Genomic DNA, 24,940 nt, shown 5'->3' on the forward strand with positions numbered 1-24,940 from the left:
GAAGTACACTTAAATATTGCTGCGAGTTTATTTGTGTGCATCAGAAAATCTACTGAATATGCACCGACTGGAGAAAGCTGTTATGCAACATACTAAATGGATTGTAACCTCAGAAACGAACAAAATGGATATTAGCCAGATTTGGTTTGAAAGATGTTACATTTTATATTGATAATTGAAGTATTCAAACCGTTGCAAGTTGAAAATAGAATTTTGGTTTATACACGTGAACAAATTTTAAGCAGCCTGCTTGCTTCTTTTTTTATCGGCCTCGTCTGTTATGGTTTTTCCGGTAACGTTGCCGTCCGATGTTGGTCCTGTTTCAGAAACCGTCTCTGGTGGATGTTCAAGAACGTGATCTATAATTCCCAGTGTCTTGGCTTCCTCGGGAGTCATAAAATGATCGCGTTCCATTCGCGAGCACATCTCATCGTATGAGTTTTTGGCATGTTTTACGTATATGCTGGTCAGCTGACGCTTAATTTTAATTATTTCCTCGGCATGGATCAGGATGTCCGTTGCTTGACCCTAAAGAAAAGAAAACAAATTATTTAATTGGGCATGAACTGGAAGCACCTCGAATATGTCAAATCCAACCTGTGCGCCGCCTGATGGCTGGTGAATCATTATCCGGGCATTTGGTAATGAGTATCGCATCCCAGGTGCTCCCGCCGCCAGCAAAAGCGATCCCATCGAGCACGCCTGTCCGACGCACCACGTCGCAATGGGCGGTTTGACGTACTGCATCGTGTCGTAGATCGCTAGGCCCGCCGTTACAACGCCACCCGGGGAGTTGATGTAAAGGTGAATAGGTTTGTTGACGTTCTCCGATTGCAGGAACAACAGCTGGGCCACTACGGTGGAGCTGATGTCATCGGTGATGTTGCCCATGAGACATATTATTCGCTCCTTGAGCAGGCGGGAAAATATGTCGTAGGCCCGTTCACCTCTGCCGGTTTGCTCTACCACCATGGGAATCAGGTTGATGTTGCGAACCAAACTCGTTCGACCGGCACATTTTGCCTGTAAAAGAAAGTGCGGGGAAGTAGGTCGCGTTACGGAAGGTAGTTAAAACTTACTGAATTGATTTGCAACAAGCGGCTAACAGCGTTCTTTAACATGATCCTGGCTTTTGTTTTGACGCAAATCAACCGGATCCGCAATGTTATGCAAAACAGCTGTTTTTAAGGCTCAGACTACACACTTTTATTCATATCTGACACAAATGAAAAGAAACACTGATGACTGTCGTATGGCAACTAGTTCGAAGGTTCGACTGATAAACCTTCTGGGGCTTAAAAAACTTGCCTTATGAACTTAAACTCAATGAAATATTATCTAATTCAGATACTTGGATACAATTTCCACAGCATTGAAAGCAAGTCAAACGCATACCTATTTTATTCAGTATTTATTTCGTATGTTCAATTTAGTTCCTGGTCCCACTGAAATAAAAAAAACCTATTTTTGCTTATACACGTACGGTTACTCTAAAATCGCCAAGACCGTTGTGATGGTGGAGTGTCCTGGCTATGTTCATGCCGCAGATGATCAAAGGTCAAATCACCCTATTAATCATTCCTAATTTAAACAAAATTCTCCTGATATTTATAACAAACTTTCCCAATTTTTTGTGAAGGTGCAAGATCTTTCAACAAACGTATGAATATCCTTTTATTTATTAAATTGCACAAGGCTACTACCTTTAAGGATCTCTGAAAAATAATGCAATTATTTTATAAATAATTACAAAACAAAATAAGTAATCACAATAATTATTCAATGAACATCAAGCGCTTAAAGGGTATTAATTAGGTCAGCTTTCTTAAAAATTATAGAACGTTGTAGAATTGCTTAGTTGCTATAATTTAGTTTATTGGCTAACCACCTTTGGGGACAACAGCTATGCGGATATTTCTTGTTTTTGGATACTTGTGTTTTTTAAAACATAAAATCCTAGCTTCTGATGTTAATAATAAGAATGTAACTGAATCAGAGTATAAAAACGAATTCGAAATCTTCAAAGTAAGTTGCAGACAATCAAAATAAAAAAGTATTAATTTGTACTTATATTTATAGAATGAAAATAATAGAAAATACCTTCGTAATGATGATGAATTTCGAAGCTTTAAAGCCTTTGAAGAAAATTACAAAATCATCGAGAAACATAATAAAAATTTCCAAGAGGGTCAGACTTCTTTCAGGTTGAAACCGAATAATTTTGCTGACATGGTAACTTTCTACATATATGAGCTTTAGTTCTGAATAATAATATAATTTTGGTTTATTTAGAATACAGATGGTTACTTAAAAGGATATCTAAGACTTATAAAAAGCCACACAGAAGAGGGAGCAGATAATATAGCTGAAATAGTGGGCTCTCCACTTATGACTAATGTCCCGGAGAGCTTAGACTGGCGGAACAAAGGATTCGTTACACCGCCACATAACCAGCAAACTTGCGGATCGTGCTACGCCTTCAGCATTGCGGAGAGTATTTCGGGGCAGGTTTTCAAACGCACCGGAAAAATATTGAATTTGAGTGAGCAACAAATCGTTGACTGCAGCGTGTCCCATGGAAATCAAGGATGCGTTGGAGGATCCTTACGCAATACCTTGAACTATTTGCAAAGTACTGGAGGCTTAATGCGAGCGGATGATTACAAATATGTATCAAGGGTAAGGTTTTTGGTTTTTGAAGCTTCTAAAATTGCTTCTAAAATCTTTGATCCCTCATAAAGCTAAACTTTCTTAGTTATGTATTTCTTATATATGCTTTACAGAAAGGAAAATGCCAATTTGTTAGCGACTTATCCGTTGTTAATGTGACTTCCTGGGCCATCCTGCCTGCCCACGATGAACAAGCAATACAAGCTGCAGTAACTCACATTGGACCGGTGGCTATATCGATTAATGCCACTCCAAAAACATTTCAGTTATACAGGTAATTAAAAAAGCTTTAAAAAGGACCAGTTAATCAATCATTTTCCCATCAGCGACGGTATCTACGACGATCCGATGTGTTCATCAGCTTCTGTAAATCATGCCATGCTGATAATTGGGTTTGGAAAGGACTTCTGGATTTTAAAGAACTGGTGGGGGCATCATTGGGGCGAATCGGGCTACATGAGAATTCGCAAAGGAGTTAATATGTGTGGTGTAGCCAATTATGCTGCATATGCCATTGTCTAATACTAAATTTCAATAAAAAGTATTGAAAACTATACTTAAAAATGGCGTTAAAGGTTTTTACTTAGTTCTTAAAGGATCTAAAGAAATTACATATAATATAGAGCTTTGAAACCAGTTTTAAAAAAGAGAGTAGTGTGTACCTAAAAGAAACCCTAGATTTAAAGATGAGAAATGAAAGCTTTATTTCCGAATTCAATTCAAATTAAATACAGAGACACACAAGTTGATGAATCCAGTACACTGTGTAACATGGTTTCGCCAGAAGCTGTTGAAATCAATGCCGAATGAAATGTAATCAACACAATTACATTATGGTGTCCTAGAAAGATAAATTGTTTGCACATGTTATGTACATAAAATATATATACAAAATTGTGTCATATTTGGTGCACAGTGTCATTAACACAATTTGAACTTAATGAACTTTAAGGGCGTGGCAATGGTCCAAGCCCGACCCTTTTATTTTAAGCCATGGTGCCCGCCCCGAATCAATAAAAGGGCCCCCAAGAGCCAACTTTGTTAAAAAGTAGATAAAAATAATGCACTGGCAATGGACGTAAGCATTAAGCCGAATTGTATTTATCACGGCGAATTTAAACGTGTTTATGGCGTGCTAAACTCTTAAATCCTTTGATATCCCACTTTAATTAAAACCAAACTCCTCCCACACTGAATCATTCATGGCAAATTATAATGTGTTTCATTGCCGCTTAATGGATAAAGTGTATTCTATAATGGCTATAACCAATAATAGGAAAGTAAGGTGGAATCGCTCAGCATGCAACCACTTTCAAATTACAACGCAGCTCCTCCGTAGACCAATGAGAGCAATTTAAAGGACCGTAGGCAGGACTTCCACTTAATGTTACAACGGATTCAGGGGTGGATTTTTTAAGGACTCGCCGCAGAGAGCGCCGGAGAGAGCTTAAGCTTGCGCCTGGCTACCAAAATCAAATAAAAATGCTAATTGAATAAAGTCAAGATGTTGAACTATTTAAATGGGTCCTGCTCGAGAGATTCGCATTTAATTTATTTGTTCACTTTTAAGTGTAGTTTGGCGATGGAAAAAATTGTACCCATTCCAATCATTGGCTCTCTCGGCTAATGGAGTCTGAGGAATTGGTTAAGGATGTGCCGAATGACATGCGCAGCGATAAAGAGCCAAGTGAAGTGATTAGGCACGCCGAATGCTATTGGTGTTGACTATAAAATAGTCGGCAACTAAGTTCCGTTACAGCAACTTATGCTCCAACGCAGCGAAAAAATCTGCCGCGATTATTTATTTATTTTAGCAAAAGTATGGAGCAATTGGCACAGTTTGTAACAAAATCCTTTGAGTTCAACTTAACTAACAACAGTGTTCACGCTTTATTCAATTCAATGACGGGCGCGCGAATTAAAAAACATCCGGATGTTAAAAACTCAATACTCATAAACTCTATTAGTTCCGGCGGCAGTTATGGCGACGGCTGTGCGAGTGGTGACGAGTCCGTGGATATTGACATTACTGATTTGTCCGTTTCGGAAAGCAATACAATTATCGCCCCTGTACCGGACCCACGACCAGACTCCCCTCCAGAGGAAATCGTTGAGACCTACCGCCTAAGTCCAAATATTCGAAAACCCGTGGAACACAAGCCCAAGAACTGGCTAATATCCGAGGATTTAGAAGTTGATTCGCAGCCAGAAGGTAAACTTTAGATAAAAAGATCATGTTCAAGTGAATAAACCTAATAGAGGAATGCCCGTCGGACATTTTAAAATAAGCTTTTATTGTGTAAAGTTTCTTATAATAAAACAAACGCTCATGTTTAGACGGAATAGATGAAAACTTTGTGCCCATTATTAAAAAATTATTTATAAATTATAAATTATTTTTTAACTTTTAATTATAATTTATTTATATATAATTTATTTGTATTTATAATTTAATTATAATTTTAATAAATTATAAATTATTTTTTAACCTTAATTCAAGTAAAAATCAAGATCAGTGGGACATGTTTGCCTATTCGAGTGGAAAAAGCAATGCATAAATTTGAATAAAGTATAAACAATCCTATTAATATGTATACTTTTTTATTAAAACTCTCGAAGTGATTTGTTTTTGGCTTAATATTATTAAAACATAATATTTTAAAATTATGATTTGTTTTGCAGCTTTATTATATTTAAATCTTAAAAATAACTATTAGGTAATGTAATATATTGTTGTTTTGTTTAAAGTTTTAGATTTTATATACATCTTCCCTCATAATTTCACTTGCTCCATAACCCTCCTTGAACCAAAGACCAGAACAAACATAGGTACCATAACCCAGAGTTTCTACAGTACACGTAAAAGAAGAAATTTATCAAATTTAAGAATATATTAAATTAAATAGGCCGTGTTTTTTGGCGTTGACCACCATTTTTTAGTTGATCGTATTTTTTAAAGGTGTATGTGAAAGTGAAATTTAAAAATGGAATCTAAAAGGTACCATATTTTAAAAAAACTCATGTAAAGTGGAAATCTCCAATTTTATAAATTTTTTTCTACTTCTATAAATTTTCCCCACAGTTTTGTCTATGGAAGATTTGTTGTTTCTCGTAGAAATTAGTAAATTAAACCATGTTTTAATTTAGCATGTAAAAAAACTTAGAAGAGTTATGGATATATGGAAATTGTTTTTAGTAATACAAAATTATAACTTGTATATAATATATACACTATGCACTGTTTATGTATATTCTATTTATAGAATATAAATTAAGGAATATTCTTCCAGAATCAATTATAAATTTATTTGTTAAACCTATTTAGATATTAGATTCTTTTCACAGATTTTAAATTAAAACAAGAAAGGAAAGCAAACTTCGGGCGGAGCCGAAGTTTATATACCCTTGCAGTTGAGTCGCAGTCCGCTAGGTGGCGCCACGCATCTTATATTTTTAGATATATAGCAGATCGTATATAGTCGGCCGATCCTTATGAAATTTGGCAAATCAGATTATTTTGTCCAAAATAGAATCTGTACCACGTCCCATCTTTCTAACTTTAAAAACACCAAAGTTATGCCAATTCCGATCGTTCTATGACAGCTATAGGATATAGTCGGCCGATCCTTATGAAATTTTGTACATAAGATATTTTGGTCAAATATAACATGTGTGGAAAGTCCCTACCCTCTATCTTAAAAATCAACGAAGTTATGGCATTTCCGATCAATCAGTTATATGGCAGCTATAGGATATAGTCGACCGATCCTGGCCGTTCCGACTTATGTACTACCTGCAAGGAAAAGAAGGCTGTGTGCAAAGTTTCATCTCGATAGCTCTAAAACTGAGAGACTAGTTTGCGTAGAAACCGACAGACAGACGGACAGACGGACAGACGGACAGACAGACAGACGGACAGACGGACATGCTTATATCGACTCAGGAGGTGATCCTGATCAAGAATATATATACTTTATAGGGTCGGAGATGTCTCCTTCACTGCGTTGCACACTTTTGACCAAAATTATAATACCCTCTGCAAGGGTATAAAAATAGTGGTCTTATACTCGCTCAAACCAATTTTTGAGTTCAAGCCCAAATTAAACATAAGCTTGATTAACAGCATTCCAAAAAACAGTCGAAAATATCCCTTCTTAATATGGTTTAAGAAAATTTTTATTTAAAATATATAAAATTGAATACTGGTCGTATACGTAATTTTCAAACAATCTCGTTGGTATGAAATAATGTTGATGGAAATACGCCTAAAAACCTGAATTAAGGTATACTCTGCTTTTTATAATTAATAATAATATATATTTATAGAGACAAAAATCTCCGCGATAATAACGACAAATGTGAGCGATTGCACGGACGATAGCAACACTCCGACATTAGCCCCAGACAAGCCGGTAATACCTGAGAAGTGCAGCTCCCCGGATCCAACCAGAATCAGAGAGCACTGCGAACACCTCGATCCGTCCGTGGTTAACACCAAGCAGCGAAGATCGCGGACCAATTTTACGCTGGACCAGCTCAACGAACTGGAGAGACTCTTCGAAGAGACACACTATCCGGACGCCTTTATGCGGGAGGAACTGAGCCAGCGGCTGGGGCTGAGCGAGGCCAGAGTGCAGGTAATTATTCGCAGGGAGTGGCCATAAATTCTGCCGAAAATTGTCCAGCCTGACAATGAAAATGTCCGACGGGTGTCCCCCATGCACACGCAATACAAGCACAAATTGATTTTCAATTGATATTCATTACACTGGTACTAATGACAAAACGACACTGTCTACCCAAAAAGTGTCTCCCCAAATGTGAAGTTCCTGGCAGGAGGAGGAGAGAAGGCCGAAGGATTTGATTTTTCAACCACCGTCACTTGGAAAAATATGGGGTGTTAAGTGGTTTGTAGTTGTTCGCCACCCTTTGCTGTCTCGCTTAAGAGGAGAAAATTGTTAAAGCATCAGGGGGCCGGTTAAAGATTAAATGCTCAATCAGGGTACCAGCAATAGACACTATGTGGTCATGAAATATGTAGATGCCAGCAGGAATGTCACTTTTTTTATGGCATCCGATAAATAACTGAGCTTTTTGGACCATAGTTGGATTATATTTCGGTTGACTGCAACTTCTGTAATAATGTTGTCTTTAAATATATTTTGAACTATATTTTCAGGTTTGGTTCCAAAACAGGCGGGCAAAATGTAGAAAACACGAAAATCAAATGCATAAAGGTAAGAAAAAAAATCCGAACCATTTTTTTCTTAAATGTTAACTAAGAAGAATGTACATATCTGAGAATCGAGGAATGATTTCTTGGATATGTATTTCTTTCTTTGAACAAAGGCAAGTGTAATCTAAACCCTGTAAAACAAATACTTCGCTAGAAATAATATTCAATGGAATTCATAAGAAATAATTCCTTTTTCCTAAAAAGTTATCAATTTTCTTCTAAAAATACTTCTAAAAATAATAACTTAAGAAATGCTTAATGAACATATCGAACATAAATTTAGAGCTACTTTATAATTTTATGTGCTTATTTGGACATCATTTTAAGCAAAGCAAAAAAATAATAAAACCAAATAATAAATCTTTCAGAAAACACACGAAAACCCAGTCTGTTTGTTCAATGTTTTCTCACAGTGTACAAAATAAAAATCCTTCCAAAGAACAAAAAACATTCCTTTGCTCTGTGCTAGCCAAGTTTTTGCCAATTAGGCTTAATGAAAGTGTAAATCGCAATTAGTTAAGTACACAAAAATCAGCCAAGACCAATTTACATTTCGGGATACTGTTCATTTCCTGGCTTATCAACTCCCGGCGCCAATATGTTACGGTTTCACAGTTATTTAAATGTCTCTTCATTAATTCATTCGCCTTTCGCCGGTTCAACCCTCGTTTCCAAGGCCTTATCCTGCTTCCCCCCTCAGATCCTAATTCATCACCCACCCAGGATCCACTCACTCAATAGAATGGCGTTTGCATTCGCCGTTTTATTGCTCGAATATTTAATTTGATGAAGTTAGCAATGATTTGTGTTTCTGTCTCTAAAAAACGGCTCTCCGTGTATCCTTGCCGAAGGGATTTGCCTTGCCGTCCTTGCCGTCCACCCGAAATTGTGAGCAGATGTGATTGTGAGAATTGATTGTAATTCATAAAATAAACAAAAAGCTAGCGGAGCTCAAGGTATGCACGGATTTATGGGAAAATGTTGAACAAGAAAATTTAAAGGTCAGCTTTATAAAGTCTGTTTATTTACAAATCATCCACTTAAAGTTTACCCAACAAAAATAACACTTATGACCAACTTTAAGTGGAGTTGTGGAAGTTCGTAGCCCCTCCTAATAAAACAGTTACTTAATTGGATTAAAAGATATAATCGCATTTATCAAATTCCCTCCTAATGTTGCCGTATTTCAATACTGGACCCAAAAAAAAAACTTTCAGAAATGTAATCAAATTGAAATTTTGGCATAAAAAGCACAACACCCAGCAGAAAACGAATGGGCAGCTTTTTATGGGTTCATATCAATTCTCAGGCTTTTTTCCGCCGGTGAACCACCATAAACAAGACGTTAACCTGGGCTCCGGTCCCCGGAGAGCCATTTGTATGTGCTCCTGGAGTAACACGTCCCTGTGGTTGAATGACGCCGCCTCTCCGTCCTGGGGGCGTTTTCTGAGCAATAAATTACAAAATGAATTCAATTACTTGTCACTGAATCTTAAAACGATTTGCCAATCTGGGAAGTACAATTTTGTCAGTCTACTGGGATTTTTAATTTTCATTTTTATCTCAATTGAATCCAGATTTTATTAAAATTTTGTTTTAAGAACCGTTTCCAAGGGTTCGTAATGGATTGTTTTTTCTGATTTGTTTAAAAACAATGTATTCAATATAATAAAAGTGTGTAGAAGTGTGTTATTTTGGAAAACATAATAAGGCTGTACAAAATAAAATAGACCTCAAAGATTTGAGTTATAATGGTTGTATCCCCGTATAAAAAGAGTGTGTTTAGTATGATGTTTGCAGAAAATGTATATTTATTGGTGTGTCTTTATTATCCTTATAAAATACAAGTTTTATAATAAAACTATTACCAAATAAAAAACTATCATTATTAATTTTTAATTTGAAGGGTTCTTGGTAGGAAGTCGGAGTCCTCCCATTGCAACTCCTCTGGAACCTTGTCGGGTGGCCCCCTACGTCAGTTTGGCGGCTCTGCGAAATTCCTCCGTTCCGCCAATTCCACCGACGGCGACAAGTGCAATTCCTGCAGCGACAGGAAGTGCCAATTCCGGAAAAGTTCCGGTAGTCAGCGTTGATTCACCTCATCCCCCGGCCATCACACGTTCAGCTGTTAAGCAATTCTCCAGCACAGTTGCAGCAGCCGCCGCCTTTTCTGCTTTTGATCCAGCGATTATTACAGTAGCAGCTCATCAGGTAAGGACTATTCTACAACCTACATAAATATTCCTTTAAAAATGAATGATTCGGTTTATTTAAAACTATCTAAAAAGAAATGTGACAATTACTTTAAAAGCATCCTGGTGCTAATTTTAGTTATAAAGAACTAGTTGATAGAAGCCATTATTAGAGAACTTGGTGTTACGTATTTGTCCCAATAACTAAATTTCTTCCATTTACAGTATGCCGCAGCTATAACCAATGGAACGGTGCCAGCCGGACTCTTCTCAGTGCCACAATATTCAATAAATCTGGCCGCTTTCGCTGCAGCTCACAGCAAAAGTTCCAGTATAGCAGATCTTCGAATGAAGGCCAAGAAACACTCGGAATCATTGGGACTTCAAGCTGATATGGTTCTATAGTAAACGTCGCTATTTACTAAAGTATTTAGAATAAAAAAAATGTACATTCAGTTGATAATACGGCCGTTTGGGGCCTATTGTCATAAATAAAATAAAGGATAGTCACATTTATTTATTTAATAAAACTTTTACTTAACTAAATCTATTGAATAAGATTGATTGAGAAACAATATCGACAAATAAAAAAGAACTGTTTTATGAACCCGATAGAGGTTTAATTTTTTAAGCTCCTCAATTTGTATAGTTTTTTTTTAGTTCAAGTTACTAGCCATTTTATGGCTTCATCCATTTTTCTTAATGTATATGTATTGGTCCGCACTTTTTGGGATTTCCTTCAATTGCATATCGCTTTGATAATGTAAAATAAAAAAGGATACTTGTTAATTTATTTAATTCTGGCCCAGCATCACCCAATCAGAACGAATCGGTTAAATGTTAAAATAAAATTTCAGGCTTTTGTTTTTAATATGGAATTACAGCGTTATAATAAAAAATTGACTTAAATACATTCTAAAATACCCGGATACAGTGGATGTTAGTGGAATTAAACAAGCTACTGCTACAATGTAGATTCGAAATTCGAAAGAATCCTCTTATTTACTCCGACCGAATTTCTCAAAAACAAAATCTTTCAGCGGCTGATAATATTGGTAGCGCAGACATAGCATTTCCGGAGAGTTGCGCAGCTGCTCGAAGGCCTCCGATTCGGATTCCATGATGAACACGGCCGTTCCGGCCATTGCAAAAGCCACAAAAATAACGGACGGAACAAAGGCGTGTAACAAGTGAAATTTACGGAACTTTTTCACTTTCTGAACGGACGGATCGCCTCGCAAAAAGTGATCCGCCGTAGAACTGGGATTGAAGGTGGCATCGGCGGAGTGTCCATAGTATGCATTTGGTGAACTCCATGTGCCGTGCTGCTTCGCCTCATGCTTCCGCGGATGATCGTAGCCATTGACGGTCAGACCGCTTTCCGTGGACGAGTGCTCGACGGAGTCCCTGTAGGCATAGCCCATCTGGGTGGACAAATAGTTGGGACCGTCGACGTTCGACGATCGCAGGCGAGCCTCTTCGCAAACTGGCTCCAGGCTGGAGATTTGGATCCCACCGTTGCCCTCATGATCCTGCCCTACGTAGCAGTGAGAACCATTCGGTATGGCATAGCCCAGAGGTTCAGACATCGTGGATCTCGGCAGGCTGCTATACCCTAGAAATTATTACAAATGAATCAATAATAATCATTTAATTAACTATATTTACTTACGTATTTGGGCCAAGTCACCTTGGGGGCTGGAAGGCGTGGCTGGCACACTGCTAGCTTTTCGTTTGCTCGAATTGGAATTGTTCAGTTTTTGTTCCCGCAACGCATTTATATTTTCAGTCAAAATTTCACGCTCAGTTCTTCCGGTGTATCGGAATTTTGTACCCCAGGAGAAAAAGCCTCCGCCAGAAATCACAGCCGCACTTTGGCTATTGGGTAATCTGAGAATGAAACATTTATGATTAATTAGAAAGAAACTGATATTATCAATTTTAAGTTTCACAAAGTTTTGAATGATCAAAAAATCCAATCTCCCCTTAATAACTAAGAAAAAAATCCAATTTAATTGTTTTAATTTTATTTTATTATATATTATAGTTTTTACACGTTTTACAGTAAATTAATACTAAATTAATAACCGTTAATTATAAATATTTATTATAATTCTTATACCTATATAATATAATTATATAGGTTAAAATTATATCCTATAATTATAAATTATAGATGTATATTTATTTGTGTATTGCCAGGAGCATTGTGTTCCCGTCGGTCTCCAGCAGCAGCTACAATACCGTGTTTTTTCTTGTCCAGGGTCCTTAGACCGACAAAGTCTCAATGTCAGGTGATGAAAATCCTTGTACATCTTTCCTTGCATCAGACGGTGATTGGGAAGGCGTCACGGAAGTATTCGGAGTATGCAGCAGGTCACAGGAGGTCGCAGGAGTACACAAGAGTCCAGGAGCCGTCGTATGTGGTCGAGGAGTATACAGGAGTCCAGGAGCAGTCGCAGGAGTCCAACAGTCGTCGCAGAAATCTTCAAAGGAGTCCAAAAATTGCGGAAGGATTCTACAGAATAATACTATTGATAAACCAGAATGCAGGATGGATTGAGTCGGTTTGAAATACTCTTCTTCCATCTACGATTATCATCCAAAAGTTCCGTTTCCCCGAAGATCCAGCAGCCGCACGTCTTCGACTAAATTTCCGCGTTGGGAAATCCGTGGACGACAACTCATTATCCCACACAGCATCGTTGGCCGGAACGCAGCGGCTCAGAATTTTTGACGCGATATTCTGCAAAAGTGCTGCAAAAGTTTCGATTTGAGCCAAATAAAAAATATCGGAATCGCTACTCCAATTTTGTTCCTTTTCCAACTGGAAAAATGTCCATAACTTGGCTAATATTTGGCAAATCCATAAATGGGAATCCACCAAAGGGAAATTCAATTACTGGGACACGTCCTTTGTTATAATTTGGAATGTGAATATCTCGGAAGTTCCAAAGCCGATCTGAAAATGGAGTACACTTTTTGAATCAGGACATTAATATCCTTCGATCTCTATCAAAGGATTTTGGAAATCTCACAGCTTAGTGCTGAGCGGCAGCAACATTTTCGGAAAGAAAATTCATCACGATGTGTGACGTGGCCTACGATTTCAGGGGGATCCTGTGATGCAATCCAAAGGATATTGATGTCCTGATCAAGGATCAATAGTTCGTTTCCAGATCGGTTGGGAAATGGCCAAGATATAAGCAATTGAAAATAAAAGTATATTATTTTTAGCCAAATTTGTTTACTACTCGGTGTTAACTTGGCCAAAATCAGATCTTGTTAGCCAGGTAGGAGGGCCATATTTTTGGGCATTTTTTGAGCTATCACGATCCTGGATTGGATGCGAAATGGCCGAGATATTCACAAAAAACCTTTTCAAAAAATCGAATCCACCTACTAGTCGTTTCTGTTCGCCTAGTACTTCAAGCCTGGTAGCGGGCGAAAATTGAAAATTTTTCAGCCACTTTAGGCCGTGACGTCACGGATTTGGCTTGGATCTGTGACGTCATCACTGGGTGGTGTCTTGGCTACACTGGGTCGTGTCTTGGACACAGGTTTGTGTTTGAGTTTTCAAAATTCGCGGGGGCGGGAAAATATTTTAAAATTTGAATTTAAATACAACGGATTAAATATAGCGGGCGGGAAACTTCTTTTTAAATTTGATTTTAAATATAACGGATCCACATTCGCAGGCGGGAAAATTTTTTTTTAAATTTGAATTCAAATTAAACGGATCAAAAAATTCAAGACATAAACCTGTATCCAAGACATGCCCCACTGTAGCCAGGACCCCATCCAGTCATTCAGTGGTGACGTCACGACCTAAAGTGGCTGAAAATTTTTTAATTTTCGACCGCTACCAGGCTTGAAGTACTAGGCGAACAGAAACGACTAGTAGGTGGATTCGATTTTTTGAAACAGTTTTTTGTGAATATCTCGGCCATTTCGCATCCAATCCAGGATTGTGATAAGTCGTAAAATGCGCAAAAATAAGGCGCATCGACTGGCAAACAGAACTATTTAAAATGTCAAAGGGAACACCAAAGGGAAATTCAATTACTGGGACATGTCATTTGTTATAATTTGGAATGTGAATATCTCGGAAGTTCCAAAGCCGATCTGAAAATGGAGTACACTTTTTGAATCAGGACATTAATATCCTTCGATCTCTATCAAAGGATTTTGGAAATCTCACAGCTTAGTGCTGAGCGGCAGCAGCATTTTCGGAAAGAAAATTCATCACGATGTGTGACGTGGCCTACGATTTCAGGGGGATCCTGTGATGCAATCCAAAGGATATTGATGTCCTGACCAAGGATCAGTAGTTCGTTTCCAGATCGGTTGGGAAATGGCCAAGATATAAGCAATTGAAAATAAAAGTATATTATTTTTAGCCAAATTTGTTTACTACTCGGTGTTAACTTGGCCAAAATCAGATCTTGTTAGCCAGGTAGGAGGGCCATATTTTTGGGCATTTTTTGAGCTATCACGATCCTGGATTGGATGCGAAATGGCAGAGATATTCACAAAAAACCTTTTCAAAAAATCGAATCCACCTACTAGTCGTTTCTGTTCGCCTAGTACTTCAAGCCTGGTAGCGGGCGAAAATTGAAAATTTTTCAGCCACTTTAGGCCGTGACGTCACGGATTTGGCTTGGATCTGTGACGTCATCACTGGGTGGTGTCTTGGCTACACTGGGTCGTGTCTTGGACACAGGTTTGTGTTTGAGTTTTCAAAATTCGCGGGGGCGGGAAAATATTTTAAAATTTGAATTTAAATACAACGGATTAAATATAGCGGGCGGGAAACTTCTTTTTAAATTTGATTTTAAATATAACGGATCCACATTCGCAGGCGGGAAAATTTTTTTTTAAATTTGAATTCAAATTAAACGGATCAAAAAATTCAAGACATAAACCTGTATCCAAGACATGCCCCACTGTAGCCAGGACCCCATCCAGTCATTCAGTGGTGACGTCACGACCTAAAGTGGCTGAAAATTTTTTAATTTTCGACCGCTACCAGGCTTGAAGTACTAGGCGAACAGAAACGACTAGTAGGTGGATTCGATTTTTTGAAACAGTTTTTTGTGAATATCTCGGCCATTTCGCATCCAATCCAGGATTGTGATAAGTCGTAAAATGCGCAAAAATAAGGCGCATCGACTGGCAAACAGAACTATTTAAAATGTCAAAGGGAACACCAAAGGGAAATTCAATTACTGGGACATGTCATTTGTTATAATTTGGAATGTGAATATCTCGGAAGTTCCAAAGCCGATCTGAAAATGGAGTACACTTTTTGAATCAGGACATTAATATCCTTCGATCTCTATCAAAGGATTTTGGAAATCTCACAGCTTAGTGCTGAGCGGCAGCAGCATTTTCGGAAAGAAAATTCATCACGATGTGTGACGTGGCCTACGATTTCAGGGGGATCCTGTGATGCAGTCCAAAGGATATTGATGTCCTGATCAAGGATCAGTAGTTCGTTTCCAGATCGGTTGGGAAATGGCCAAGATATAAGCAATTGAAAATAAAAGTATATTATTTTTAGCCAAATTTGTTTACTACTCGGTGTTAACTTGGCCAAAATCAGATCTTGTTAGCCAGGTAGGAGGGCCATATTTTTGGGCATTTTTTGAGCTATCACGATCCTGGATTGGATGCGAAATGGCCGAGATATTCACAAAAAACCTTTTCAAAAAATCGAATCCACCTACTAGTCGTTTCTGTTCGCCTAGTACTTCAAGCCTGGTAGCGGGCGAAAATTGAAAATTTTTCAGCCACTTTAGGCCGTGACGTCACGGATTTGGCTTGGATTTGTGACGTCATCACTGGGTAGTGTCTTGGCTACACTGGGTCGTGTCTTGGACACAGGTTTGTGTTTGAGTTTTCAAAATTCGCGGGGGCGGGAAAATATTTTAAAATTTGAATTTAAATACAACGGATTAAATATAGCGGGCGGGAAACTTCTTTTTAAATTTGATTTTAAATATAACGGATCCACATTCGGAGGCGGGAAAATTTTTTTTTAAATTTGAATTCAAATTAAACGGATCAAAAAATTCAAGACATAAACCTGTATCCAAGACATGCCCCACTATAGCCAGGACCCCATCCAGTCATCCAGTGGTGACGTCACGACCTAAAGTGGCTGAAAATTTTTTAATTTTCGACCGCTACCAGGCTTGAAGTACTAGGCGAACAGAAACGACTAGTAGGTGGATTCGATTTTTTGAAACAGTTTTTTGTGAATATCTCGGCCATTTCGCATCCAATCCAGGATTGTGATAAGTCGTAAAATGCGCAAAAATAAGGCGCATCGACTGGCAAACAGAACTATTTAAAATGTCAAAGGGAACACCAAAGGGAAATTCAATTACTGGGACATGTCATTTGTTATAATTTGGAATGTGAATATCTCGGAAGTTCCAAAGCCGATCTGAAAATGGAGTACACTTTTTGAATCAGGACATTAATATCCTTCGATCTCTATCAAAGGATTTTGGAAATCTCACAGCTTAGTGCTGAGCGGCAGCAGCATTTTCGGAAAGAAAATTCATCACGATGTGTGACGTGGCCTACGATTTCAGGGGGATCCTGTGATGCAGTCCAAAGGATATTGATGTCCTGATCAAGGATCAGTAGTTCGTTTCCAGATCGGTTGGGAAATGGCCAAGATATAAGCAATTGAAAATAAAAGTATATTATTTTTAGCCAAATTTGTTTACTACTCGGTGTTAACTTGGCCAAAATCAGATCTTGTTAGCCAGGTAGGAGGGCCATATTTTTGGGCATTTTTTGAGCTATCACGATCCTGGATTGGATGCGAAATGGCCGAGATATTCACAAAAAACCTTTTCAAAAAATCGAATCCACCTACTAGTCGTTTCTGTTCGCCTAGTACTTCAAGCCTGGTAGCGGGCGAAAATTGAAAATTTTTCAGCCACTTTAGGCCGTGACGTCACGTATTTGGCTTGGATCTGTGACGTCATCACTGGGTGGTGTCTTGGCTACACTGGGTCGTGTCTTGGACACAGGTTTGTGTTTGAGTTTTCAAAATTCGCGGGGGCGGGAAAATATTTTAAAATTTGAATTTAAATACAACGGATTAAATATAGCGGGCGGGAAACTTCTTTTTAAATTTGATTTTAAATATAACGGATCCACATTCGCAGGCGGGAAAATTTTTTTTTAAATTTGAATTCAAATTAAACGGATCAAAAAATTCAAGACATAAACCTGTATCCAAGACATGCCCCACTGTAGCCAGGACCCCATCCAGTCATTCAGTGGTGACGTCACGACCTAAAGTGGCTGAAAATTTTTTAATTTTCGACCGCTACCAGGCTTGAAGTACTAGGCGAACAGAAACGACTAGTAGGTGGATTCGATTTTTTGAAACAGTTTTTTGTGAATATCTCGGCCATTTCGCATCCAATCCAGGATTGTGATAAGTCGTAAAATGCGCAAAAATAAGGCGCATCGACTGGCAAACAGAACTATTTAAAATGTCAAAGGGAACACCAAAGGGAAATTCAATTACTGGGACATGTCATTTGTTATAATTTGGAATGTGAATATCTCGGAAGTTCCAAAGCCGATCTGAAAATGGAGTACACTTTTTGAATCAGGACATTAATATCCTTCGATCTCTATCAAAGGATTTTGGAAATCTCACAGCTTAGTGCTGAGCGGCAGCAGCATTTTCGGAAAGAAAATTCATCACGATGTGTGACGTGGCCTACGATTTCAGGGGGATCCTGTGATGCAGTCCAAAGGATATTGATGTCCTGATCAAGGATCAGTAGTTCGTTTCCAGATCGGTTGGGAAATGGCCAAGATATAAGCAATTGAAAATAAAAGTATATTATTTTTAGCCAAATTTGTTTACTACTCGGTGTTAACTTGGCCAAAATCAGATCTTGTTAGCCAGGTAGGAGGGCCATATTTTTGGGCATTTTTTGAGCTATCACGATCCTGGATTGGATGCGAAATGGCCGAGATATTCACAAAAAACCTTTTCAAAAAATCGAATCCACCTACTAGTCGTTTCTGTTCGCCTAGTACTTCAAGCCTGGTAGCGGGCGAAAATTGAAAATTTTTCAGCCACTTTAGGCCGTGACGTCACGTATTTGGCTTGGATCTGTGACGTCATCACTGGGTGGTGTCTTGGCTACACTGGGTCGTGTCTTGGACACAGGTTTGTGTTTGAGTTTTCAAAATTCGCGGGGGCGGGAAAATATTTTAAAATTTGAATTTAAATACAACGGATTAAATATAGCGGGCGGGAAACTTCTTTTTAAATTTGATTTTAAATATAACGGATCCACATTCGCAGGCGGGAAAATTTTTTTTTAAATTTGAATTCAAATTAAACGGATCAAAAAATTCAAGACATAAACCTGTATCCAAGACATGCCCCACTGTAGCCAGGACCCCATCCAGTCATTCAGTGGTGACGTCACGACCTAAAGTGGCTGAAAATTTTTTAATTTTCGACCGCTACCAGGCTTGAAGTACTAGGCGAACAGAAACGACTAGTAGGTGGATTCGATTTTTTGAAACAGTTTTTTGTGAATATCTCGGCCATTTCGCATCCAATCCAGGATTGTGATAAGTCGTAAAATGCGCAAAAATAAGGCGCATCGACTGGCAAACAGAACTATTTAAAATGTCAAAGGGAACGCCAAAGGGAAATTCAATTACTGGGACATGTCATTTGTTATAATTTGGAATGTGAATATCTCGGAAGTTCCAAAGCCGATCTGAAAATGGAGTACACTTTTTGAATCAGGACATTAATATCCTTCGATCTCTATCAAAGGATTTTGGAAATCTCACAGCTTAGTGCTGAGCGGCAGCAGCATTTTCGGAAAGAAAATTCATCACGATGTGTGACGTGGCCTACGATTTCAGGGGGATCCTGTGATGCAATCCAAAGGATATTGATGTCCTGATCAAGGATCAGTAGTTCGTTTCCAGATCGGTTGGGAAATGGCCAAGATATAAGCAATTGAAAATAAAAGTATATTATTTTTAGCCAAATTTGTTTACTACTCGGTGTTAACTTGGCCAAAATCAGATCTTGTTAGCCAGGTAGGAGGGCCATATTTTTGGGCATTTTTTGAGCTATCACGATCCTGGATTGGATGCGAAATGGCCGAGATATTCACAAAAAACCTTTTCAAAAAATCGAATCCACCTACTAGTCGTTTCTGTTCGCCTAGTACTTCAAGCCTGGTAGCGGGCGAAAATTGAAAATTTTTCAGCCACTTTAGGCCGTGACGTCACGGATTTGGCTTGGATTTGTGACGTCATCACTGGGTAGTGTCTTGGCTACACTGGGTCGTGTCTTGGACACAGGTTTGTGTTTGAGTTTTCAAAATTCGCGGGGGCGGGAAAATATTTTAAAATTTGAATTTAAATACAACGGATTAAATATAGCGGGCGGGAAACTTCTTTTTAAATTTGATTTTAAATATAACGGATCCACATTCGCAGGCGGGAAACTTTTTTTTTAAATTTGAATTCAAATTAAACGGATCAAAAAATTCAAGACATAAACCTGTATCCAAGACATGCCCCACTGTAGCTAGGATGCGAAATGGCCGAGATATTCACAAAAAACCTTTTCAAAAAATCGAATCCACCTACTAGTCGTTTCTGTTCGCCTAGTACTTCAAGCCTGGTAGCGGGCGAAAATTGAAAATTTTCAAGCAACTTTAGGCCGTGACGTCACGCATTGGGCTGTGACGTCATCACTGGGTGGTGTCTTGGCTACACTGGGACGTGTCTTGGACACAGGTTTGTGTCTGAGTTTTCAAGATTGGCGGGGGCGGGAAAATATTTTTGATTTCGAATTTAATTTAACGTCATATATATTATATAACTATAATAACGTCACTCTGATCGTGAAGTCTTTCCTGGATGGTTTCTTGGCTACAATGTGGCGTCTTGAAACAGGTTTGTGTATTCAATTTGCCGTGATATTCTCTCTAGAAAGCGCATTTCTGGCCCGATCTGGTTTGGATAACCCAGGAGCACCATTTTCCTACAAAACCTGGCATCGAAAATGTTGACCCATTTTTCGGAATTTTTTAAAGGGGTACCACCATGATTTTGGCCGAAACTTAAGCATAATTTTTGTTGTTCGATTTCTGATTCGAATCCTGATTCATAAACGATATTCCATTTTTGAGTCGGTCGCAAAATAGTAAAAGCATTTGCAAAATAGTGCTACAAAAGTTTCGATTTGGTACAAATAAAATATATCGGAATCGCTACTCCAATTTTGTTCCTTTTCCCACGGGAAAAATGTCCATAACTTGGCTAATATTTGGCAGATCCAGAAATGTTATACTTTGTCGGTCTTATATAATCCAGGAGCACCATTTTCTATCAAAACCTGGCAACGAAAATGTTAACCCATTTTTCTGAATTTTTTAAAGGGGTACCATCATGATTTTGGCTGAAACTTAAGCAAAATATTTGTTGTTCGATTTTTTCATTTTTTTTATGCAGATCGAAGCGGATTAGAATCCTGATTCATAAACAATATTCCGTTTTTGAATCGGTCGCAAAACAGTAAAAGCATTCGCAAAAGAGTGCTGCAAAAGTTTCGATTTGGGCCAAATAACAAATATCGGAATCGCTACTCCAATTTTGTTCCTTTTCCAACTGGAAAAATGTCCATAACTTGGCTAATATTTGGCAGATCCAGAAATGTTATACTTTCTCGGTCTTGGATAACCCAGGAGCACGATTTTCTATCAAAACCTGCTTAATATGTACTTTACAGCCTAACTTGCTATCTGCTAATATACAAATTTAAAAAAAAAAAATTTTAAGATTTTAAGATTATATATTTAAAGATTGTATTTTGAAACTCACGTAAAGAATAGCATTTGTTCAATGGCACATCTCCACAAATAGCGGCAAGCAGCTCCAGTAGGACATTTGAATCCAACGGTATGTTTTTTCTAAGGATAAAATAATGTCTTAAATAAATTAAAATGCAAATGTTGAATAAGCAAACTTACAGGCTCACGACTAGCATCTGTATAACTTAAATGTGCAATAAACATTTTCCCCTCAAAGTTTATTTTATGGATTTCATTCCATCGGAAATGTTGAGATCTCTTTCCAGTTACAAATGTGCTTATACCCGAATTATTTATACCGATATACTGCTGCGAGCCCCGGTGATCTTTAACCGGATGAGGATCTATACCATAAGTTTCCAGTCCACGGGCTATGCCAAGGAATTCATCCATAGCCAGAGAAAGATCCTGGCCGGGCTCACGCTTTTTGTGCAGCTCGATTATCTTCTTTTCCAGATACTCTGTTTGGCGTAGGGCTAATTCTATGGAAGATACATAAGATCCAATATGCACGTCTTCGTTATAATCGCCAAGTTCCTCTGTTAATAGAGAATATAAAACGTCAAAAAGGTTTTAAAATTTCTACAAACTGTATTCACCTTGAACAATTAAAGCACCCAGTGCTGCAGCTTCTCCCAAGGAACAGTATAGACGACCATGTCGGAGATCCCTTTTTAATTGCTGATATAACATAATTCGTGCATTTCCAGTTAATCGAAACGGATCCGCAGGATAAAACTTAACTCTTAACGAGAATAACATGGGATCTAGATCTAAAAATCAAATTTAAATTAAATTAAATGGAAATTACAAATTAATATTTACTTTACTTACCCTTGCATTGCTTTATTATGGATTTGGAAAGGTCAAGCCAATGCTATAAATTAAAAAAAAAAAAATAATTAGATGAATTTGTTTACGTCTTTTATAAGGAAAAACTTACCCGCTGCTTTGACGAGTCAACATATCGCAAACCAAAGTAATCCTTCTCCTTGATTTCCAACTCCCCACATAAATACTCCAATAAATATATACCTTTATGGAACGGCTGTAAGATAATTTGGAAAAACTTCATGTTTCACAAAATATGCACAAAAATGCTTAAAGAGGCATCGAAAAAGTGACAACTTTCCAGCCAAAATAAAACAAACAGAAAGTATTATAATTTATACGGTTTATTAAACAATAAAAAGTTATAGGGATAATGAGGAAATCAACTTTCAAGCATTAAAAAATACAAATTTCCATAGCTGTTTACATATTTTATACATATATTTTAGTAGCATTTGTTTTGGGTTGCTGCGAAGGGTTTGTAATGTCGATATCGTATTTTACCGGCAACTATTCAGAAAGGGCGTTAACCAGACGTTTGTTTTTGTTGAATAGCAACGCTTTGAAAACTTAAAATAAATTAAAATACATACAATGTTTTAATTTAATTATAGGGGATTTCATGTATGACCGTTTTTATAGATTTAACTATGGTTTCACCCATAGTTTTGTTAGATTAACGAAAATTATAAGTAACAAACTAATAAATATTGCCAGAGATAGATATGGTATGGTATATATACCTGAAATTCACATTCTAGGACGTCGGAATCATCGAGGAGTCGAACTGTGCATTTGTACACAATATTTCCTTCATTTTTGCTCCTGAACATTTTGTTATTTGGCAATTGAATGGACCGTTTCACATTTATGGCAACTTTCACTTTACCAAGCGACACAGAAGTGGGCGGATTATTATATTCGAGATTTCAATTTTAACTTAAAGTCGATTGCTTGGCATTTTATAATTTATTTTGTCACTCCAATGAGTTTAACAAAGTCAGTGTCCTTTGCCGTCCTTTAATTTTCCCGTTAAGGGTGTTTTTTTCCTGCGGGGAGGATACCAACAGTAAAAGGTACCAAATAAGGACAACTGCCTTTTTCATAACATGTGTTTGAGACAAGTGTTACTATTGGTATATTATAGCCCTTGGGTGCAATATTCTACTAAAAGGCTACTAAAAGCAGCATTATATTAAAAATTAATTATTTATAAAGCAAACCGTTTACCTGCACTGCAATGGGAGCACTACATAAAATAAAATACAACGAAACACTTAATTTTGAGAATCATTTTCTTTATTTGTATTGGGACAATATATTTTAAAAAGTTTAAATTAATCATCATGATTATTATACATTAAAGTGTACAATTATTTTCAGACTATTTCCTGGTTTTTAGACCTTTATGAAATTGTCATCATAGAATGAATAATTATTTTAAACAATTTACTTTCTATATTTTTATAATCCCATCATTACTTTTAAATATTCGGAACAGTTTCAACTAATCATCATGATTATTATACAGTCCAAGCGTACAATAAATTTCAGATTATTTCCTGGCTAAGCCTTTATAAAATAATCATCATAAGATGAATGATTAATATATTCCAAATATTTTTACAGACTTACTTCAATGAAGTTTACATTATCGCTCAATGTGGCATCCGACTCTAATGCCTTTTCAACAGTACCAACTACAAAAGCTTTTTGCTTCCCGCATGTAACCTCTTCAAATTCTAGACAAAATTTGTCCGCAGCATCGGGAGGAATACAGATCAGTAGACCACCAGATGTTTCTACAGATCTGCCAGATCGGAACTTTGCACTCTGACCAACAAGAGAACTGAACTGCAAAACATTTTTGATGAATGGCAATGTATGGATCTTGAACAAAAGTTTCTCCTTTTGGAAATTGACAAGATTCTTTGAATGTCCCAATAAGCCAAATCCTGTGATGTCGGTGGCACAGTGTGCTTTGTATTTGTGCATTAAATGTGCAGCTGAAAGGATAATTTATTGAGTTTAAGGAATCTTCTGTTAGGAAACTTCTGTTCGTACCATTTTTATTCAAATAGGTCATCGATTTTACTGCGATTTCAAAGGTCTCCTTGATTTCTTCATCGCTGAATTCAGATCGGAGTGTTTTGTACCTCTCAGTCTGATTACGTTGCCAAAGGGCGGCATCCATTGCCATCTGGCCACCCAAGGGTTTCGTGAGTATCAAAACATCACCTGGTTGTCCATTGGAAGGCCTAAAATTTTTTTTTTTAGTAATACAGGCAACTTTTAAGAACTTTCCAAAAACTTACAAGATAATTTCCTCTTTCCGACAGACAGATGTTGCTATACCACCGACTATACACCATGGATTGATCTTAAGTTGCTTGATCCGTACGACAGTATTATGAAACCCATTTGATTTCAATGAGTTTCGAAATCCTTTCATAATAAGGGATATTAGAACGTCTCTTTCCTTATCTGAGAAGCTGGTCGAGGTGCTTACAATCAGTTCCACTGCATCGAATTCTGTCACTCCCACCGCAAAGACATCACTTAAAACATTGGCAATAGCAATACGACCCAAAACTTCGGGATCATTTACCATGGGGTAAAAAAAATCTACAGTCTGAACAAGTAAACTATCTTCATGCCGTTTTAGTGGAATCACTGCACAGTCCATTCCAGAGCCTAAATAAAAAACGTAGGTTAGTTTTGAACATAACATAAATAAATCATTATTTCTTACCAATAAGATATCCTTCATTGTTTGTATTAGCTATGTCTGTTCCCCGTAGGTACTTTTCAAGTACTTTTTGGGGGATTTTGCAACTTCATCCGGTGTGCGTTGTAAACTTAGTTAGCTGAAAATCGGGCGCTAGCCCATGTTTCTCCGGTTCGAACATTTTTGAAGCTTTTGTTTTTCTAATCAGCTGAGTAAATAAGTTTTGGTCAAATGTCGTTAGTGGTGGTAAAAGTGGCTCTGAACTTATCGATGCTTTTTAGCGATCACTACTTGGCTAAAAAAGGAAATTTTAAAAATATTTTTAAAAGCGCAACGAAAATGACTAATATCAAAACATTTAATATTATCTCTAAATAAAACAAGCATTACT

General features: G+C 37.5%; 5 protein-coding genes across 7 annotated transcripts; 2 read left to right on the forward strand and 3 right to left on the reverse strand.

The window, feature by feature from the left end:
* Positions 1-140: 140 nt before the first annotated feature.
* On the reverse strand, positions 141-1,412 carry LOC6498576 (ATP-dependent Clp protease proteolytic subunit). Of its 3 annotated transcripts, none has more exons than XM_001963064.4 (4): positions 1,396-1,412; positions 1,080-1,216; positions 598-1,023; positions 141-528 (listed from the first exon to the last, which is right to left on the reverse strand). In XM_001963064.4, exons 2-4 carry the CDS (start codon positions 1,119-1,121, stop codon positions 238-240), a joined length of 759 nt encoding a protein of 252 aa, XP_001963100.1. In that variant the 5' UTR covers positions 1,122-1,216; positions 1,396-1,412; the 3' UTR covers positions 141-237. The 3 variants fall into 3 exon arrangements, with proteins under 3 accessions (XP_001963100.1, XP_044571888.1, XP_044571889.1); XM_044715953.1 differs by having other exon boundaries at positions 1,309-1,396; XM_044715954.1 differs by having other exon boundaries at positions 1,080-1,397.
* Positions 1,413-1,789: 377 nt separating this feature from the next.
* Positions 1,790-3,219, forward strand: LOC6496935 (procathepsin L). Its single transcript, XM_001963063.4, has 5 exons — positions 1,790-2,025; positions 2,080-2,232; positions 2,293-2,679; positions 2,784-2,944; positions 2,997-3,219. Exons 1-5 carry the CDS (start codon positions 1,906-1,908, stop codon positions 3,190-3,192), a joined length of 1,017 nt encoding a protein of 338 aa, XP_001963099.1. The 5' UTR covers positions 1,790-1,905; the 3' UTR covers positions 3,193-3,219.
* Positions 3,220-4,363: 1,144 nt separating this feature from the next.
* On the forward strand, positions 4,364-10,531 carry LOC6496936 (homeobox protein orthopedia). Its single transcript, XM_001963062.4, has 5 exons — positions 4,364-4,882; positions 6,997-7,307; positions 7,850-7,907; positions 9,813-10,117; positions 10,324-10,531. The coding sequence occupies exons 1-5, from the start codon at positions 4,492-4,494 to the stop codon at positions 10,501-10,503; spliced, it is 1,245 nt and encodes a 414-aa protein (XP_001963098.2). The 5' UTR covers positions 4,364-4,491; the 3' UTR covers positions 10,504-10,531.
* Positions 10,532-10,634: 103 nt separating this feature from the next.
* LOC6498575 (FERM domain-containing protein 5) lies at positions 10,635-22,696 on the reverse strand. The gene is made up of 8 exons (XM_001963061.4): positions 22,565-22,696; positions 21,934-22,038; positions 21,825-21,867; positions 21,590-21,763; positions 21,150-21,529; positions 21,001-21,089; positions 11,771-11,988; positions 10,635-11,713 (listed from the first exon to the last, which is right to left on the reverse strand). The coding sequence occupies exons 1-8, from the start codon at positions 22,652-22,654 to the stop codon at positions 11,097-11,099; spliced, it is 1,716 nt and encodes a 571-aa protein (XP_001963097.1). The 5' UTR covers positions 22,655-22,696; the 3' UTR covers positions 10,635-11,096.
* On the reverse strand, positions 22,583-24,814 carry LOC26515528 (selenide, water dikinase 2). Its single transcript, XM_014906958.3, has 4 exons — positions 24,574-24,814; positions 24,137-24,515; positions 23,886-24,079; positions 22,583-23,827 (listed from the first exon to the last, which is right to left on the reverse strand). The coding sequence occupies exons 1-4, from the start codon at positions 24,728-24,730 to the stop codon at positions 23,445-23,447; spliced, it is 1,113 nt and encodes a 370-aa protein (XP_014762444.2). The 5' UTR covers positions 24,731-24,814; the 3' UTR covers positions 22,583-23,444.
* Positions 24,815-24,940: the final 126 nt, after the last annotated feature.

The sequence above is a fragment of the Drosophila ananassae genome, chromosome 3R (genome assembly GCF_017639315.1).
Source record: "Drosophila ananassae strain 14024-0371.13 chromosome 3R, ASM1763931v2, whole genome shotgun sequence".
Classification (NCBI taxonomy): domain Eukaryota; kingdom Metazoa; phylum Arthropoda; class Insecta; order Diptera; family Drosophilidae; genus Drosophila; species Drosophila ananassae.

Bases quoted from the DNA above. Each gene is read 5' to 3' on its own strand.
- LOC6498576 (XM_001963064.4), bottom strand. From the start codon at position 1,121: ATGTTAAAGAACGCTGTTAGCCGCTTGTTGCAAATCAATTCA. The intron at 1,024-1,079 runs GTAAGTTTTAAC...TTTCTTTTACAG, and splicing joins GCTTGTTGCAAATCAATTCA to GCAAAATGTGCCGGTCGAAC. The intron at 529-597 runs GTTGGATTTGAC...TCTTTTCTTTAG, and splicing joins AGCCATCAGGCGGCGCACAG to GGTCAAGCAACGGACATCCT.
- LOC6496935 (XM_001963063.4), top strand. From the start codon at position 1,906: ATGCGGATATTTCTTGTTTTTGGATACTTGTGTTTTTTAAAACATAAA. The intron at 2,233-2,292 runs GTAACTTTCTAC...TGGTTTATTTAG, and splicing joins CGAATAATTTTGCTGACATG to AATACAGATGGTTACTTAAA. The intron at 2,680-2,783 runs GTAAGGTTTTTG...TATGCTTTACAG, and splicing joins ATTACAAATATGTATCAAGG to AAAGGAAAATGCCAATTTGT.
- LOC6496936 (XM_001963062.4), top strand. From the start codon at position 4,492: ATGGAGCAATTGGCACAGTTTGTAACAAAATCCTTTGAGTTCAACTTA. The intron at 4,883-6,996 runs GTAAACTTTAGA...ATATATTTATAG, and splicing joins AGTTGATTCGCAGCCAGAAG to AGACAAAAATCTCCGCGATA. The intron at 7,908-9,812 runs GTAAGAAAAAAA...TTTAATTTGAAG, and splicing joins CGAAAATCAAATGCATAAAG to GGTTCTTGGTAGGAAGTCGG.
- LOC6498575 (XM_001963061.4), bottom strand. From the start codon at position 22,654: ATGTTCAGGAGCAAAAATGAAGGAAATATTGTGTACAAATGCACAGTT. The intron at 22,039-22,564 runs GTATATATACCA...ATTATCTTACAG, and splicing joins TCCTAGAATGTGAATTTCAG to CCGTTCCATAAAGGTATATA. The intron at 21,530-21,589 runs GTGAATACAGTT...CTCTATTAACAG, and splicing joins GGGTGCTTTAATTGTTCAAG to AGGAACTTGGCGATTATAAC.